Source organism: Mesoplodon bidens, assembly GCF_964165515.1.
Source record: "Mesoplodon bidens genome assembly, chromosome: 11".
Classification (NCBI taxonomy): Eukaryota; Metazoa; Chordata; class Mammalia; order Artiodactyla; family Ziphiidae; genus Mesoplodon; species Mesoplodon bidens.
In genome coordinates this window covers 21,278,390-21,294,866 of record NC_138167.1, presented here as the reverse complement: position 1 = coordinate 21,294,866, position 16,477 = coordinate 21,278,390, and the positions used below count along the sequence as shown (strand labels likewise).

The 16,477-nt window shown below is 38.1% G+C and overlaps 1 protein-coding gene across 1 annotated transcript in view; it reads left to right on the top strand.

Moving 5' to 3' along the window:
- Positions 1–16,477, top strand: part of ITPR2 (inositol 1,4,5-trisphosphate receptor type 2) — a 534,949-nt gene that overhangs the window by 179,569 nt on the left and 338,903 nt on the right. The window contains exons 17-21 of the mRNA XM_081250074.1: positions 206–325; positions 442–627; positions 1,772–2,023; positions 5,081–5,225; positions 6,765–6,915. Coding sequence (XP_081106200.1) covers positions 206–325; positions 442–627; positions 1,772–2,023; positions 5,081–5,225; positions 6,765–6,915 — 854 coding nt within the window. The remainder of the gene's footprint in view (positions 1–205; positions 326–441; positions 628–1,771; positions 2,024–5,080; positions 5,226–6,764; positions 6,916–16,477) is intronic.

The following is a 16,477-nucleotide window of genomic DNA, read 5'->3' as shown; positions in this document are numbered from 1 at the left end:
GATTTGTCCTAAATACAAATAATTGGATATTTAATTTGTTTCTAATGGTGCAGTAGATAAGCAACACATTAGAAAAATGTTGCATGGAAATAATGTTAAAAATATATCTAGAAACTCAGTTTCATTATATCTCAAAGTATATTTGGGGGGATGATTTTATAACATGCTTTTTGTTAATGATCAATTTAATTTTTTCTCTTGTCAGGTTTTTGGATTATTTATCAGATCTCTGTGTGTCTAATACCACCGCTATACCCGTAACTCAAGAACTCATCTGCAAATTTATGTTGAGCCCAGGCAATGCAGATATTCTCATTCAAACTAAGTAAGCCCCGATGATGGAGACATCCTTTTCTGTTCATTATTTGTAAGCAGTACAGTTCCTTATCATGTTTCTGAATGAGCTTGTTCATGGATTTTGTGTGTGTTATTTATTTCAAGGCTGGTCTCAATGCAAGGAGACAACCCCATGGAGAGCGCCATCCTTTCAGATGACATTGATGAGGAAGAAGTTTGGCTCTACTGGATTGACAGCAACAAGGAACCTCATGGCAAAGCTATCAGGCACCTTGCTCAGGAAGCAAAAGAAGGCACCAAGGCTGATTTAGAAGTTCTTACCTACTACAGGTTAAGTATTGTAGAGAATTGTAATTCTCAGTCTCACATATTCATTGAGAGCTGATTCTCTGACATCTCTAAAAGTTTGGTATCTATGAAGAAGAAATTTAAGAAGTTGTGTCAGAACTAGGGTAGCTGAAATATTTAGTATTATTTAAAATACTCACAATAAATGTAAACATCTGTGTTTTCCACATATACCACTTGCAATTTTCTAATTTTCCACTAGTTTGGAACTGTTGTGCAGCAAAGGATTTTTTCCTCTTGTTGACTGGTGTGGGTACAGATGAGAGACGTGTTGGTACCTAGGTAATCGAGTTGAGAGGGAGGTGAAATTATGGTTGGGGAAGCTGATCCGGTTGTAGGGGTGGCCTCAGAGAAAGTTAGCCAGTAGTTATGTATATACTACTTGTGATTATGTGGAGACCTAGGGCTTCAGAGAAACTGGTGTCTTTAGCTGTGAAAGTTCAGCAGGGGCATATGGCAGTCAAAATTTCAATGGTAGTTGCTGGTGGTCAGTATACTGGGAGCAAGAAACTAGCTGGCATTTTTGAGTCTAAGGCTTGGAAACCCAAGGCAGAAGCCCTTGGGCAACTTTGGGCCCAAAGGACAGGAATCTGAGAAAGGCAGAGAATTCACTGTGTTCCCTGGTTTCTGTAGCTACAGCTACAAAGCCAAAGGCTACTTTCTGGATCTCGGAGGCTGATGAATCCAAGTGTACTGATGCCTTTGGATTGATCACATTTGGTTTGAGAACTGAGTGGGTCTACCCTTGGAGTGTAGATACCAGAGCCTGGAGCTGAGTGAGCCTGGGAAAGGCAGAGAGACATGGTTTCATGTGAGCTGTTGTCCATAGCCTACAGGCTTAGTGTATTTGCAGACCCAGGAAACCGAGAACTGAGAGCCTAATGACACTCTCCACCAGATATATGTTGCTGGAACAAGTAAGAGAAGTTGCAACTGAATGGGCATAGAGGTGATTTCATCTGTGTGTTGTCATTTGATCACTTAACCTACTACCAGAGGAGTTTGACTCCAGTTATCACCTACACTGGGAAATATTGGAATCATAAAAGTAGATGGTGATTGATACTAATATTTATGAACTTTATCCAGATAAGACAAATAATGTAATATGTTTAATATTTTTAAGGTACCAGCTAAATCTCTTTGCAAGGATGTGCTTGGATCGCCAGTATCTGGCCATAAACCAGATTTCTATGCAGCTCTCTGTTGATTTGATCCTGCGGTGTATGTCAGACGAGAGCCTGCCCTTTGACCTCCGAGCATCTTTTTGTCGCCTTATGCTGCACATGCATGTTGACCGGGATCCCCAGGAGTCTGTGGTGCCTGTTCGCTATGCGAGGCTCTGGACAGAAATCCCCACAAAGATCACGATTCATGAGTATGATTGGAAAAATTTCTTTTTTTTTTAAATTTTTAAATTTTATTTATTTTTTTATACAGCAGGTTCTTATTAGTCATCAGTTTTATCCACATCAGTGTATATATGTCAATCCCAATTGCCCAATTCATCACACCACCATACCCATCCCCCCGCGGTTTTACCCCCTTGGTGTCCATACGTTTGTTCTCTACATCTGCGTCTCAACTTCTGCCCTGCAAACCGGTTCGTGTGTACCATTTTTCTAGGTTCCACATAATGCGTTAATATACGATACTCGTTTTTCTCTTTCTGACTTACTTCACTCTGTATGACAGTCTCTAGATCCATCCACGTCTCAACAAATGACCCAATTTCTTTCCTTTTTATGACTGAGTAATATTCCATTGTATATATGTACGACATCTTCTTTATCCATTTGTCTGTCGATGTGCATTTACATTGCTTCCATGACCTGGCTATTGTAAATAGTGCTGCATTGAATATTGGGGTGCATGTGTCTTTTTGAATTATGGTTTTCTCAGGGTATATGCCCAGTAGTGGGATTGCAGGATAATATGGTAATTCTATTTTCAGTTTTTTAAGGAACCTCCATACTGTTCTCCATAGTGGCTGTATCAATTTACATTCCCACCAACAGTGTGAGTGGATCCCCTTTTCTCCACACCCTCTCCAGCATTTGTTGTTTGTAGATTTTCTGATGATGCCCATTCTAACTGGAGTGAGGTGATACCTCATTGTAGTTTTGATTTGCATTTCTCTAATAATTAGTGATGTTGAGCAGCTTTTCATGTGCTTCTTGGCCATCTGTATGTCTTCTTTGGAGAAATGTCTATTTAGGTCTTCCACCCATTTTTGGATTGGGTTGTTTGTTTTTTTTAATATTGAGCTGCATGAGCTGTTTATATATTTTGGAGATTAATCCTTTGTCTGTTGATTCATTTGCAAATATTCTCTCCCATTCTGAGGGTTCTCTTTTCATCTTGTTTATGGTTTCCTTTGCTGTGCAAAAGCTTTGAAGTTTCATTAGGTCCCATTTGTTTATTTTTCTTTTTATTTCCATTACTCTAGGAGGTGGATCAAAAAAGATGTTGCTGTGATTTATGTCAAAGAGTGTTCTTCCTATGTTTTCCTCTAAGAGTTTTATAGTGCCCAGTCTTACATTTAGGTCTCTAATCCATTTTGAGTTTATTTTTGTGTATGGTGTTAGGGAGTGTTCTAATTTCATTCTTTTACATGTACCTGTCCAGTTTTCCCAGTACCACTTATTGAAGAGACTGTCTTTTCTCCATTGTATGTCCTTGCCTCCTTTGTCATAGATTAGTTGACCATAGGTGCGTGGGTTTATCTCTGGGCTTTCTATCTTGTTCCATTGATCCATGTTTCTGTTTTTGTGCCAGTACCATATTGTTTTGATTACTGTAGCTTTGTAGTATAGTCTGAAGTCAGGGAGTCTGATTCCTCCAGCTCCATTTTTTTCCCCTCAAGACTGCTTTGGCTGTTTGGGGTCTTTTGTGTCTCCATACAAATTTTAAGATTTTTTGTTCTCATTCCGTAAAAAATGCCAGTGGTAGTTTGATAGGGATTGCATTGAATCTGTAGATTGCTTTGGGTAGTAGAGTCATTTTCACAATATTGATTCTTCCAATCCAAGAACATGGTATATATGTCTCCGTCTGTTGGTATCATCTTTAATTTCCTTCATCAGTGTCTTATAGTTTTCTGCATATAGTTCTTTTGTCTCCCTAGGTAGGTTTATTCCTAGGTATTTTATTCTTTTTGTTGCCGTGGTAAATGGGAGTGTTTCCTTAATTTCTCTTTCAGATTTTTCATTATTAGTGTATAGGAATGCAAGGGATTCTGTGCATTAATTTTGTGTCCTGCAACTTGACCAAATTCATTGATTAGCTCTAGTAGTTTTCTGGTGGCATCTTTAGGATTCTCTATGTATAGTATCATGTCATCTGCAAACAGTGACAGTCTTACTTCTTCTCTTCCACTTTGTATTCCTTTTGTTTCTTTTTCTTCTCTGATTCCCGTGGCTAGGACTTCCAAAACTATGTTGAATATTAGTGTTGAGAGTGGACATCCTTGTCTTGTTCCTGATCTTAGAGGAAATGCTTTCAGTTTTTCACCATTGAGAATGATGTTTGCTGTGGGTTTGTCATATATGGCCTTTATTATGTTGAGGTAGGTTCCCTCTATGCCCACTTTCTGGAGAATTTTTATCATAAATGGGTGTTGAATTTTGTGAAAAAGTTTTTCTGCATCTATTGAGGTGATCATATGGTTTTTATTCTTCAATTTGTTAATATAGTGTATCACATTGATTGATTTGCGTATACTGAAGAATCCCTGCATCCATGGGATAAATCCCACCTGATTGTGATGAGCTCAATGATTTTGATTATGTCTTCAATTTTTAAAAAATTTATTTTATTGAGGTATAGTTGATTTACAGTGTTGTGTTAATTTCTACTATATAGCAAAGTGATTTGGTTATACATATGTATACATTCTTTTTCATCTTTTCCATTATGATTTATCATAGAATATTGAGTGTGGTTCCTTGTGCTATACAGTAGGACCTAGTTGTTTATCCATTTTATATGTAATAGTTTGCATCTTCTAATCCCAAGCTCCCAATCCATCCCTCCCCCAAATATCTTCAGTTTTGAAATGAAATATAACGAAAGGCATTTCTTTATTCAGACTTGGATTGTTAATCTTCCACATGCAAACAAGATACTCTTTTTGGAAAGTAAAATGACAACTCTTGATAATAGAAAAGTTATTCTGGAAACCAATAAACAGAAATCATGTTAATAAAAGGAGTAACAATTAATAAAAGGAGTAACGATGGTAGACTCTGATTTAAATGCTTTACATGTATTACTCATTTCAAAATAGCCCCATTTTACAGATGAGGGTACAAAGTCTAGGAAGGTTAATTAATTTACCCAAGCTAATAAGTCAAGAGGTCAAAAAATATATATTTTCCTATTTTAAGTGATTAGAATCAATTTAACTTCCTTTAAATTCTTTCTGTCTTCATAGATATGATTCTATAACAGACTCTTCCAGAAATGATATGAAAAGGAAATTTGCACTGACAATGGAATTTGTTGAAGAATATTTGAAAGAAGTTGTAAATCAGCCTTTTCCTTTTGGAGATAAAGAAAAAAACAAACTGACATTTGAGGTAATTGTTTAAAACAATTAATACGTGAGGTTATTCAATTTACGCTGTCTGCAATTAGATACATTGAACATCAAAGATTTTTTTCCCTCTAATATTTAGGATGTTTTAGTAATTAGGTAGTTAAATTCATGAACATATGATTCCCTCTGACACTGATTAAAAGATAGATTTAATTATACCTGATATAGAATACTAAATATTTTATTTATAATTATCTGTTAGATACTCTGATTTTTTTAGTTTCATTTATTGTGTAAGCTTTATTGCATTTAATGAACAAAGACAGCTTTGCATATTTATAAAATGTTTGGATACATTTTTTTCATCTCCATGAAGGTAATGTTTTTAGCCTTATTAAACTGAATTGAAATACCTCCAGTTATAATATCACTTTGGGGGTATAGGGACAAAACTAGAGAAAGGATGCCATTACATGATATCTGGGGTATTAGGTGCCTACTGGTGTGTAACAGATTACCCCCAAACTTAGCAGCCCAAAGCAACAAGCATGTATTATCTCACAGTTTCCGTGGGTCAGGAACCTGGGAGGGCTTATTGTTGGGTAGTTCTAGGTCAGGATCTCTCATGAGGTCAGGATCTCACAAGCTGTTGATTGTGGTTGCAGTTTCTGTGGGTCAGGCATCTGAGAGGGCTTATTAGTTAGATGGTTCTAGTCAGGGTCTCACAAGCTGTTGATTGGGGTTGCAGTCATCTGGGGTTAGATGATCTGCTTCTAAGATCACTTGTGTGGTTGCTGGCGGCTATACTTGCTTGCGGGCTATTGTCTAGACACCTTATCTTCTTGCCGTGTGGGCCTTTCCATAGGCTGCCTCAGTGTCCTTACAGTATGGCCCCTGGCTTCCCCCAGAACAACCATTAGAGAGAGGGAAAGAGAGAGCCCAAGTTGGAAATTGCAATCTCCTATGACCTAATCTTAAAACTGTCATGTCATCACTTCTGCTGTATGCTATTGGAGACACTGACTAACCCTGGGGCAATGTGGAAGGAGACCCTACATTGGGCGCCATCTTGGAAGCTGGCTCTCACACCTAGTATGTCCTATAGTATCCAGGAGACCACACAGTGGCATAAGGAACATATATTTCTAGACAGATTTCTTAGATAATATTCATTTATTAAAGTAATTCATTAACGTAACTATTAAGTGGTATCCTACTGACGTAAGTTAATGTTTAAATAAGAGGTAAATCATTCTAATGTAAACCTCTTTTAACCACCCTGATACAACTAACATCTTGTCTTGTCCCTTCCTTTCTGGCTGTTGACAAGATACCTCATCTTCTTGTCACATAGGCCTTTGATAGGGTTGATGAACTGGTCTTATTTGGATTTAATTGTAAACTTGACTAAATTGGAGTTCAGTGGTTGCTTTCACAGGTATTTCAATTCCTAGGTATTAAAGAATTAGAAAAGTGAGAAATACCTGCACTAACTTAGATAATAAAAAGTCAATGCTAATTTCCGTTCCTAATGTTATTCTTTTCTTTTTCACCTTCTCCCCGCCTTTTTAAAATTAAGGTGGTCCACTTGGCTCGGAATCTTATATACTTTGGATTTTATAGTTTCAGTGAATTATTAAGGCTAACAAGAACACTTCTGGCTATCCTCGATATCGTTCAGGCCCCCATGTCATCGTATTTTGAAAGATTAAGCAAATTTCAAGACGGAGGTAAGAACTTTGGAGAAAAGTTATAATCTTTTTGGTATTCCTTTGAGGTGAGATAGAAAACAAATCTATAGAGAAGTGGTTGTTAACATGTACCTGCTAATATATGTGTGCAAATGGAATGTCATCCTGTGATAGGACTGAGTGACCAGAGGCTAGATGTACAAACATTCTTCTCTGTTTTGAATGAAAAGCTTTAAAAGACAACTTCATAGGATCAATGAATTCCACCTTCAGCAGCTCATGTTATGGTCAATCCACTAGTGAAGTATTATGCATTAAAAAATAAAAACATCTTAATACTTGTGATCATCCTGATGTGTGTCATGTGCTGGCTACGCTTCATAGCATGGCATAAAAAATGCAGAGACTGGGCACACTCAGGGTCACACCAGAGAAGCAGAGAGTGCAAGGCTAGCACAAGAGGCAGTACAGTAAAGTGGGCAAGAGAGCATGCACTTTTTTTTTTTTTTTTTTTTTTTTTTTCTTTTTGCGGTATGTGGGCCTCTCACTGCTGTGGCCTCTCCCGTTGCGGAGCACAGGCTCTAGACGCGCAGGCCCAGCGGCCACGGCTCACGGGCCCAGCCGCTCCGCGGCATGTGGGATCCTCCCAGACCGGGGCACGAACCCGTATCCCCTGCATCGGCAGGCGGACTCTCAACCACTGCGCCACCAGGGAGGCCCGAGCATGCACTTTTGAGTCAGAGTGCCTATGTTCAAATCCTGCCTTGACCATTTATTAACTTAGGCAAGGTACTTATCTTCTCCAAGAGTTTCTGATATATGACGTTGAAAATAACAGTATCTTCCTCACAGTCTCCATGTGAGAATTAAGTGAATGTGTACAACATATTCAAAGCACTTATAACAGTGCCCATCTCATAACTCAATACAGTTTTTTTCAGATGGTGATTGTCTTTAAGTTGGATGCTCTGAAAATACCGTGTGGTATAGAATTGTTTGCAGAATGTATATTGAAGAGTGCATTTAAGGTATACAGCTGTAAGGAAGTGGGGAAGGTAGGATGGGGCAGACAGAGAAGCTGAACCAGGTGAGGTTACAATTGAGGTCATTGCTGATCCTACAGGGAGCTCTGGAGCTGAATTGGCCCTTCAAAGTGGTCACAAATTAAGGCAAAGGGCCTGAGCTTTATATCCTTGCATTAGCCAGCCTTGACTGCCAGCTTCAACACAGAGCGGGTGTGTAACCTTGGATAAGGCAGTTCCCCCTGGACAAGGGTCACTCTTAGTGGGAAGCACGGCTTTGAGAAGACAGCAGTCATCATGCCCAGCAACTGAGGAAATAGATGCCTCAGCTCTAAGAGGTGATGCGGGTGGAGCACAACGTATCCACTATAGTATCCACTACAGGATTAAACAGTAAATCCAGAAATCTAACTTCGGACATAGGGAGGAAATATCTGACTAGGAATGATAAACGAACAAGTAGCTGAAGTAATTAATTGTGATGCCTAAATCTCAATTCCTTCTACATCTGCCAAAAATCTGTACAGACCAATAAAAAGCAAATTATACCCCATAAATCCCTCACCTTCAGCAGAACTAGAAGACAGAGGACAGTCTGAACTTCAGTTATTATAAGTGGAAAAGCAACGTCAGTGTTTAGTGGCACTGTCTCACTGTTCCTACTGAGAGCCTCTGTGGACAGTTAGGGAGTTCTGGAAAAACCATGTGGAAGAGACAGGAAGGGACTGTGCGAAAATCACCCTTAGAATTCCTTGGCAGTCCAGTGGCTAGGACTTCTTGCTTCCACTTCCGGGGGCCTAGGTTCAATCCCTGGTCAGGGAACTAAGATCCATCAAGCCGCATGGTGTGGCCAAAAAAAAAAAAAAAAAAAAAAAAAGAAAAAGAAAATCACTCTTAGAAAAAGAAAGTGTCTATCCTAAGGGTGAAAATATTGAAAGAGATTCCAGGTAGATAAGAGCACTGAGTAAGGAGGAAGGAACTTGAAAGTACACAGGTAGCAGTTGTGGAAAAGCAATGCTTCTAGGGATGAACAAGTTTGAAAGTAAGGAAGAGGCATCCTTTGGAGTCTTGTTGGTGAAGGCAAAAAGAAGCAAGGTGGGGAAATCTAGAATACCAGATAAAAGAAACTAACACAGTATTGTGAAGCAATTATACTCCAATAATGATCTATTAAAAAAAAAACTGAAGAAAATATAACTTCCTCCACTGCCCCTGAACAAAAGCCAGACTTTAAAGAAACTGCACTTCATGACTCAGACAGAAGAGGGTGCTCCAGAACTGAAGATCTTGTAAACCAGTGAGCATGTTGTCACCTTGCCCATGAAATGCAGAAATGTAATCAATCTTCATCTCTATGAAAGGACTGTAAGATTAAAACAGAATGCAGAATCAAAACATTTCAGTTGATGGAAATTTCTCTCTGAACAGCAACCATGAAAGAGAAGAAAATTGTAACATGATACTCTAAACTGAATTAAATATCTTCAAACATGAACGTATGAAATACACCTTGAATCATAAATCCAAGAACTAAGGTTAGAAATGGACCAACACAAACCAGTCGGAAATGAAATGAAAGTTGATTGGACTCAGAAAAGAAAAAGGCTTTATTATTATTATTTGTAGAAATAACAGACCGAATTACAAGATATCAAAGGAAGAATACATTTGAATGAAAGTATAGTAAGCACCATTGAAGAAAGGCAGGAGAACAGTGATGAGAATGTTAAGGATTTAAAGAAACAAGTAAAAATGGTCAGTGAGAAAGTGGTTGAAATGGAAGAAAGGCAAAGAAGAGCCATCATATGAATAATTGGAGTCCCTGAAAAAGAAAAACAAAACAATGGAACAGACCTGAGGTTTAAAATTCCAATCCAAGAAAACATTCTGTAACTAAAAGATAACCTGAATTCTACATGGTGAAGTTATGTAGGATGGTAATCTCCAAGACTTAAGACATAGAAAAATGAAACTATTATATATAGTATATATTCACACAGAGAGTGGTGAGGGGGACAGGGAGGCACTATGAAAGCAAATGGAGAAAAAAGGAAAGGAAAGATGCTTCCTGGTATGATGCTTTTTACAATACCCAGTTTACTTTACACCAGACCATTCTTTAAAAACTTAGAAATTGATTTTGACTTTTGTTCTCAGTGCTTATAGTCTGCTTTCAGAGTTATACCCTACAGAGTATTTTATTCCTCTGAAAATTTGCTGATATCTTGTACGTACTCTCCACTGTCCTGTGCGTGTCTGCTCTCTAAGACACGTTTTCTACTCTTTTCACTATTTTATAAGTCTCATATTTTCTCATGAACTCCATTCACCTCTGGATACCTTAATCATTCTTTCAACTCTCTGAGAACAATTAATTTTTCAATAAGAATTTATTGAGCAACTATTGCATGCCAGACATTATTCTAGACACTGGAAAAAAAAATAATGAACAAGATAGAGTCCTTAGGCCTAGGGCGGACAGACAATAAATAGGCATAATCCCTCACCTCTCCCTACTGGGGGAGGCAGTCAGATAATAAACAAATGAATATACACTGTTACATTGGATAATACTATGGACAAAAATGAAGTAGGACAATATGGAGCATGATGGAGAAGGCAGGGGCAGTTATTTTTAGCTAGAGTAGATTTTTTTTCAATTGAAGTATAGTTGATTTACAATGTTGTGTTAGTTTCAGGTGTACAGCAAAGTGTTTCCGTTATACATACAAATATATCTATTTTTTTTTCAGATTCTTTTCCCTTATAGGTTATTGTGAAATATTGAGTACAGTTCCTTGTGGTGTATAGTAGGACCTTGTTGGTTTTCTGTTTTATATATAGTAATGTGTATATGTCAATCCTAATCTTCCAATTTATCCCTTCCCCCCTTACTCCCTGGTAACCATAAGTTTATTTTCTACATCTGTAACTATTTCTGTTTGTATATAAGTTCATTTGTATCATTTTTTAAGATTCCACATATAAGTGATATCATATGATATTTGCCTTTGCCTGACTTACTTCACTTAGTATGATAATTTCTAGGTCCATCCATGTTGCTGCAAATGGCAATATTACATTCTTTTTTATGTCTGAGTAATATTCCCTTGTATATATGTACCATACCTTCTTTATCCAGTCATCTGTTGCTGGACATTTAGGTTGCTTCCATGTCTGGCTATTGTAAATAGTGCTGCTATGAACATTGGGGTGCATGTATCTTTTCGAATTATGGTTTTCTCTGGATATGTGCCCAAGGGTGGGATTGCAGGATCATATGGTTACTCTATTTTTAGTTTTTTAAGGAACCTCCATACTGTTCTCCATAGTGGCTGATTCAATTTACATTCTCACCAACAGTGCAGCAGGGTTCCCTTTTCTCCACACCCTCTCCAGCGTTTATTATATGTAGACTTTATGATGATGGCCATTCTGACTGGTGTGAGGTGATACCTCACTGTAGTTTTGGTTTGCATTTCTAGGTAGTTTTTGTTTGCATTGAACAACCTCTCTGTTGTCCGAGCAGAGACCTATATGCATCAAGGAAGACTGCCCTGAGGCAGAGATAGCTTGCTATGTGTGAGGAGCAGCAGGAAGGCCATTTTGGCTGAGGCACAGCGAGGGAAGGGAGAATACAGGAGAAAAGGCTGGAGAAGCTCAGACTATAGAGATTTGTAGACCCTTGAATTTGAATTGTGCTCTAAGTTTGATGGGCAACTTCAGAGGGTTTTGAGAAGGGATCAGTATGATTTGATAACTTTGGCTGCTGAGTGGACAGTAGTGAACAGGTATGTGGACATAAATGTTAGAAAGACCATATCAAGGAGGCTACGGCAGGATTGGAAGATGGTGCTGGACTAGAATAGAAGTGGTAGAAGTGGATGAATTTGGAATGGTACTGTCCTGACTCATAGGACTTGGATGTGAAATGGGAAAGAAAGAAGAGAGTCAAAGATTATTCCTGGGTTTTGAAAGCAGTTGGATGAATGTGGTACTATTTATTGAGGTGAGAAAGACTAGTGGATAAGTGGGGTTGTAGGGACAGTCAGGATTTCTGTTTGGGCACATCAGGTGTGAAATGACTGTTAGGCATCCAGTTGGGGATGTTATGGTGACAGTTGGATATGTGGATGAACTTAGGGTATTGTCAGGGTAGAAATATGAATGTGAGAATTGGTGCATAGGAGACATGAATATGATCACTTAAGGAGTGATTGTTGATTGGGAAGAAATGACGTCTAAAGACTGAATCCTAGGGGCTTCCCTGGTGACGCAGTGGTTGAGAGTCCACCTGCCAATGCAGGGGACATGGGTTCGTGCCCGGTCCGGGAAGATCCCACATGCCACGGAGCAGCTGGGCCTGTGAGCCATGGCCGCTGAGCCTGCGCATCCGGAGCCTGTGCTCTGCACTGGGAGAGGCCACAACAGTGAGAGGCCCGCGTACTGCAAAAATAAATAAATTGAATGAATGAATGAATGAATGAAAGAAAGAAAGAAAGAAAGAAAGAAAGAAAGAATCCTAGATGCACCAACATTGAACACCCTGCAAAAGAGACTGGGACAGAGAACCAGTGAGTAAAGAGGAAAACCAGGAGAATACATTGTCTTGGAGGCCAAATGAAAAGTAATTATAATTGTTTGTTGGCTTATATATTTCCTAGATAGCTGCTGTTTATTGAGTACTGTATGTGCTGAGTGGTTTTCCATGGACTACTTTCCATGTAGAGTGACTTGTGCTTAACCATGACACACAGTGTTACTCCATTAATTAAATATAAAACACCATAATTTTATTCCAGTATAAAAGGTGATTCATGATAGTTTTTATCAGCCCATTATAATTCTCTAAGAAACTTCTTGCTGAGCTGTAAGAAATACCTGTATGTGTCCTGTATGAACCGAGGCTCGGAGGTCTCTTCCTTTTGAGACTCGACTCGTGTGGTGTGTAGAATGGTGTCTTATTTGGGGAAATGCATTTTCCTAATCTGTGGAAAGGGTTTGTGGATTTTGCCTAGATTTTTGGAATTTGAAAGAATACGTTTAGTAGTAAATACCCTAGAAATCTGTTATTCTGGTTCTTGGTGCATTGAAATTAATTTGAATTTCAGGACTATAGTTTAAGATTCCTTCTCTTGATATTTGCAAATCAGAGGGTAAATTATTTCTTTTATACAGTCCTATTATTGGATACATAATGTAAACTGTGAGAAAATATAGTTTGTTGTTAAGCACGATTTGATAACAGTGATGATTATACTACACAAGATACCTCTGAGAGAATTTGTTATAGTGAGCTTTCTTCATTTCTCTCAACTCTAATAGTCCTGCTCAAGGAATCATTTTTGCTTTTACTAGCACTAAATGTTTATTTAATATCATTATCTTGCATACATATGGGAGGACAATGCTTTTATAGTAAAATACTCCTTAGATTTCTTCGGAGCATAACTATACTTGCAAGACAAAAAAAAAAAGTACTATACTTTTTTTCAATGTTGCCTTGAGGTACATTTGAAAAAGTGAATATGTGGCTTTATTTACATTATATAAAATAGAAAAGAAAGAATGTACCTCACAGGGATACATTGTTTGCTCATAAATATTGCCAATATGCGAATGTAATGGAATTGTGCCTGGATTCCACACTGTTTTGTAAAAAGTATCAGTATAGAAAACCATAATCAGGGAGATTAATTAATTTGCCTAAGATTCATTAGTAAGTTAGTAGCATTGCTAAGAATGAAAGTGCAGGGAATTAGTCTTCCTATCTTTTGCTCCACTCAATTATTTATTAGTCTGATGAACTAATATTTTAGAAAAATTGTTACTGAGGTTAGAATTTTGGTCCGTAATTTTCTTTTAAGTTAACACTTCTGTAGGGGCTCAGTCTTATAGGTATTCTTTAAGGTAAGTAAACAAAATACAGAGTTGAAAATAAATTTTTAAAATAAAAAATAATAAAATTGGGACAAAGCAACATCATGTGCCTCTAGATGTGACATGCTGAGAAGGATACAACATTGCCTATTTAGTATTCCTGACAAAAATTCATAATCTCCATCTAATCATGAAGAAATATCAGACAGGTACGAATTGAGGGGGGTATTTTATAGAACAACTGGCTTGAACATTTTGAAAATGTCAGTGTTACGAATGATAAAGTTTGAGAAACTGTTTCAGAATAAAGGAGATTAAATAAAGAGACATGACAACTACATATAATATGTGGTTTTGGATCAGGAAAATTATTATCTACGGAAGACATTATTGGCACAATTGGTAAAATTTGAATATGGATTGTACATTAGGTTGTAGTGTTGTATCTGATTTCCTGAATTTTATAATTGTACTGTACTGTAGTTATGTAAGAGAATGTACTTGTTTTTAGCAAATACGTGCTGAAGAATTGAGAGTTTAAAAGGTCACGATGTTTGGAACTAACTCTCAAAGAGTGCAGGAAAGGTGTGTGTGTGTGTGTGTGTGTGTGTGTGTGTGTGTGTGTGTGTGTACAGAGAGAGAGAAGATGTAAATGTGGCAGAATTTGTGAATCTGATAAATATGGGCAGAGGGTGTTATGGATGTTCTTTGTACTATTCTTGTAACTCTATCCATAAATTCGAAAGTATTTCAAAACAAAAATTAATGACTTAAATAATTAGCCACGTAGGAAAATGATTTATTATATGTAAGATGACATTTCAAACTTACAGCATTATCTTGCAACTCTTCTAGGAGATGTGTTATTATAGCTGAGTTCTATTAAGCTATAAATTCCTAAAAAAGCCCTATTAGACTCTATAAATTCTTAGCAAAAGAAGCAAGAGAGGACACATTTCTGGAATTTCCAAATGTGGAGACAGGATTGTCAGGCCTGGGAAAAATTCCTGTGGTACAGGGTGAGACTGAGGCTGATGCCAGAGAGGAAATCCCAGATTACGGGAAGTACCTGGAGAAAAAAGAATTGTTATTCTAAAGGACAAGTCAGGGAGCTGTAGCAATATTGCCACAGTATAATACCCGGTGTAGCACTATCTTGGCTCTTGTATATTAAAAGTGTTTGATGATATTTTCTTATTTTTAGTGAAACTTTATTCTTATTGGCAGTCATTTGTAAAACACAATTTTTTAAAAGTAGGTGGTAATTTTATAAGCACTGTTGCTAGACAGGCCAGCTCTTTCAAGTAAATGATAACAGCTTTCTTTTCTCATACTGTGTCTGGAAAATTCTGTGCAATAGAACTATGTCTTTTTTTATCCTTTTGATCGACTTACCACTTAAGAATTCTGCTCCAGCACAGTTGGGGTTGGACATTCAGAGAAATGTGTCTGGTCATTGTTTGGCAGCTCAGACCCAGGGGAGCAGAAGAAGAGAGAGGTGTGTGGAGAAGGTGAAGGCGTACGGTTCCCGGAGTTCAACTCCCTGAAGGCCTCAGTGGCGCCTGTCTTAGATAGGGTGTGCACACAGCATTCATATGTTTTTCTGGGAAATCCTGTAGGCTTAGATGCCAGTGATTCGTGTTTGAGGCAATGGGGATGGCTGCCTTGGAAAGTGGCAATTACAGGAGTTTTCCTCTTCTGGGTCCTTGGTTACACTGCAGCCCTTTGCATCACTGGGAGTTGTCCTCAACCTAGAGCTGGTTGGGAGTCTGAGTCTAGCTCCCAGTCTGTGTCTGTTCACCGTCACGGTGGCTTTTTAGTTGGCATGCTCAGCAGAAATTGATAGGTTCAGAAGCAGCTTCTCATTTTCGTGCCCTAGAGGTGGTCCATTCAGAAAATTATCCAGGCACACTCACACGGAGACAAAAGGAGCTGGCACTGCCCTGGCCTTTACTGTAGTGAGGCAGAAGATTCTCATCTTCAGAACTATCAACTGTCAACTTTTCATTCACTATGTACTCACTTAAGAAAAGAAATATTGTTTTCAAACAAATGTATTCACTCCCAGCAGGCTATGTTGTTCAGTCGGTGTGCTTTGCCTAATACCTATCATTTACTCTCAGTGATTTAGAATTCACAGGCACCATTCAGTGTAATTGATCTTTTGGGTCGAAGGATTGTGTCAAGCAGTGCTCTTCTTTGTCATGTTTAGAAGTTAAAAGCAAATGCCATATACAGGCTGATAAACTGGATATTTTCAATATATTTGTGAAAGTACATTTCATTTAAAAATTATGCATCTCTCTTTATTCTTGCTGAAGGATACACAATCCAAGGATTGATACTACTACAGGCATACCTGCTTTTATTGCACTTAGCTTTATTGCATTTCACAGATACTGCATTTTTTACAAATGGAAGGTTTGCATCACCCCTGAGTCCAGCAAGTCTGCAGGAGCCATTTTCCCAACAGCATTTGTTCACTTTGTGTCTCTGTGTCACATTTTGGTAATTCTCAGAATATTTCAAACTTTTTCATTATTAATATGTTTGTCATGATGATATGTGATCTTTGATGTTGCTCTTGTAATTGTTTTTGGCCACCACTAGCCATGGCCACATAAGCCGGCCAACTTAATCAATAAATGTTGTGTGTGTTCTGACTGCTCCACCAACCTGCCGTTCCCCGTCTCTCCTTC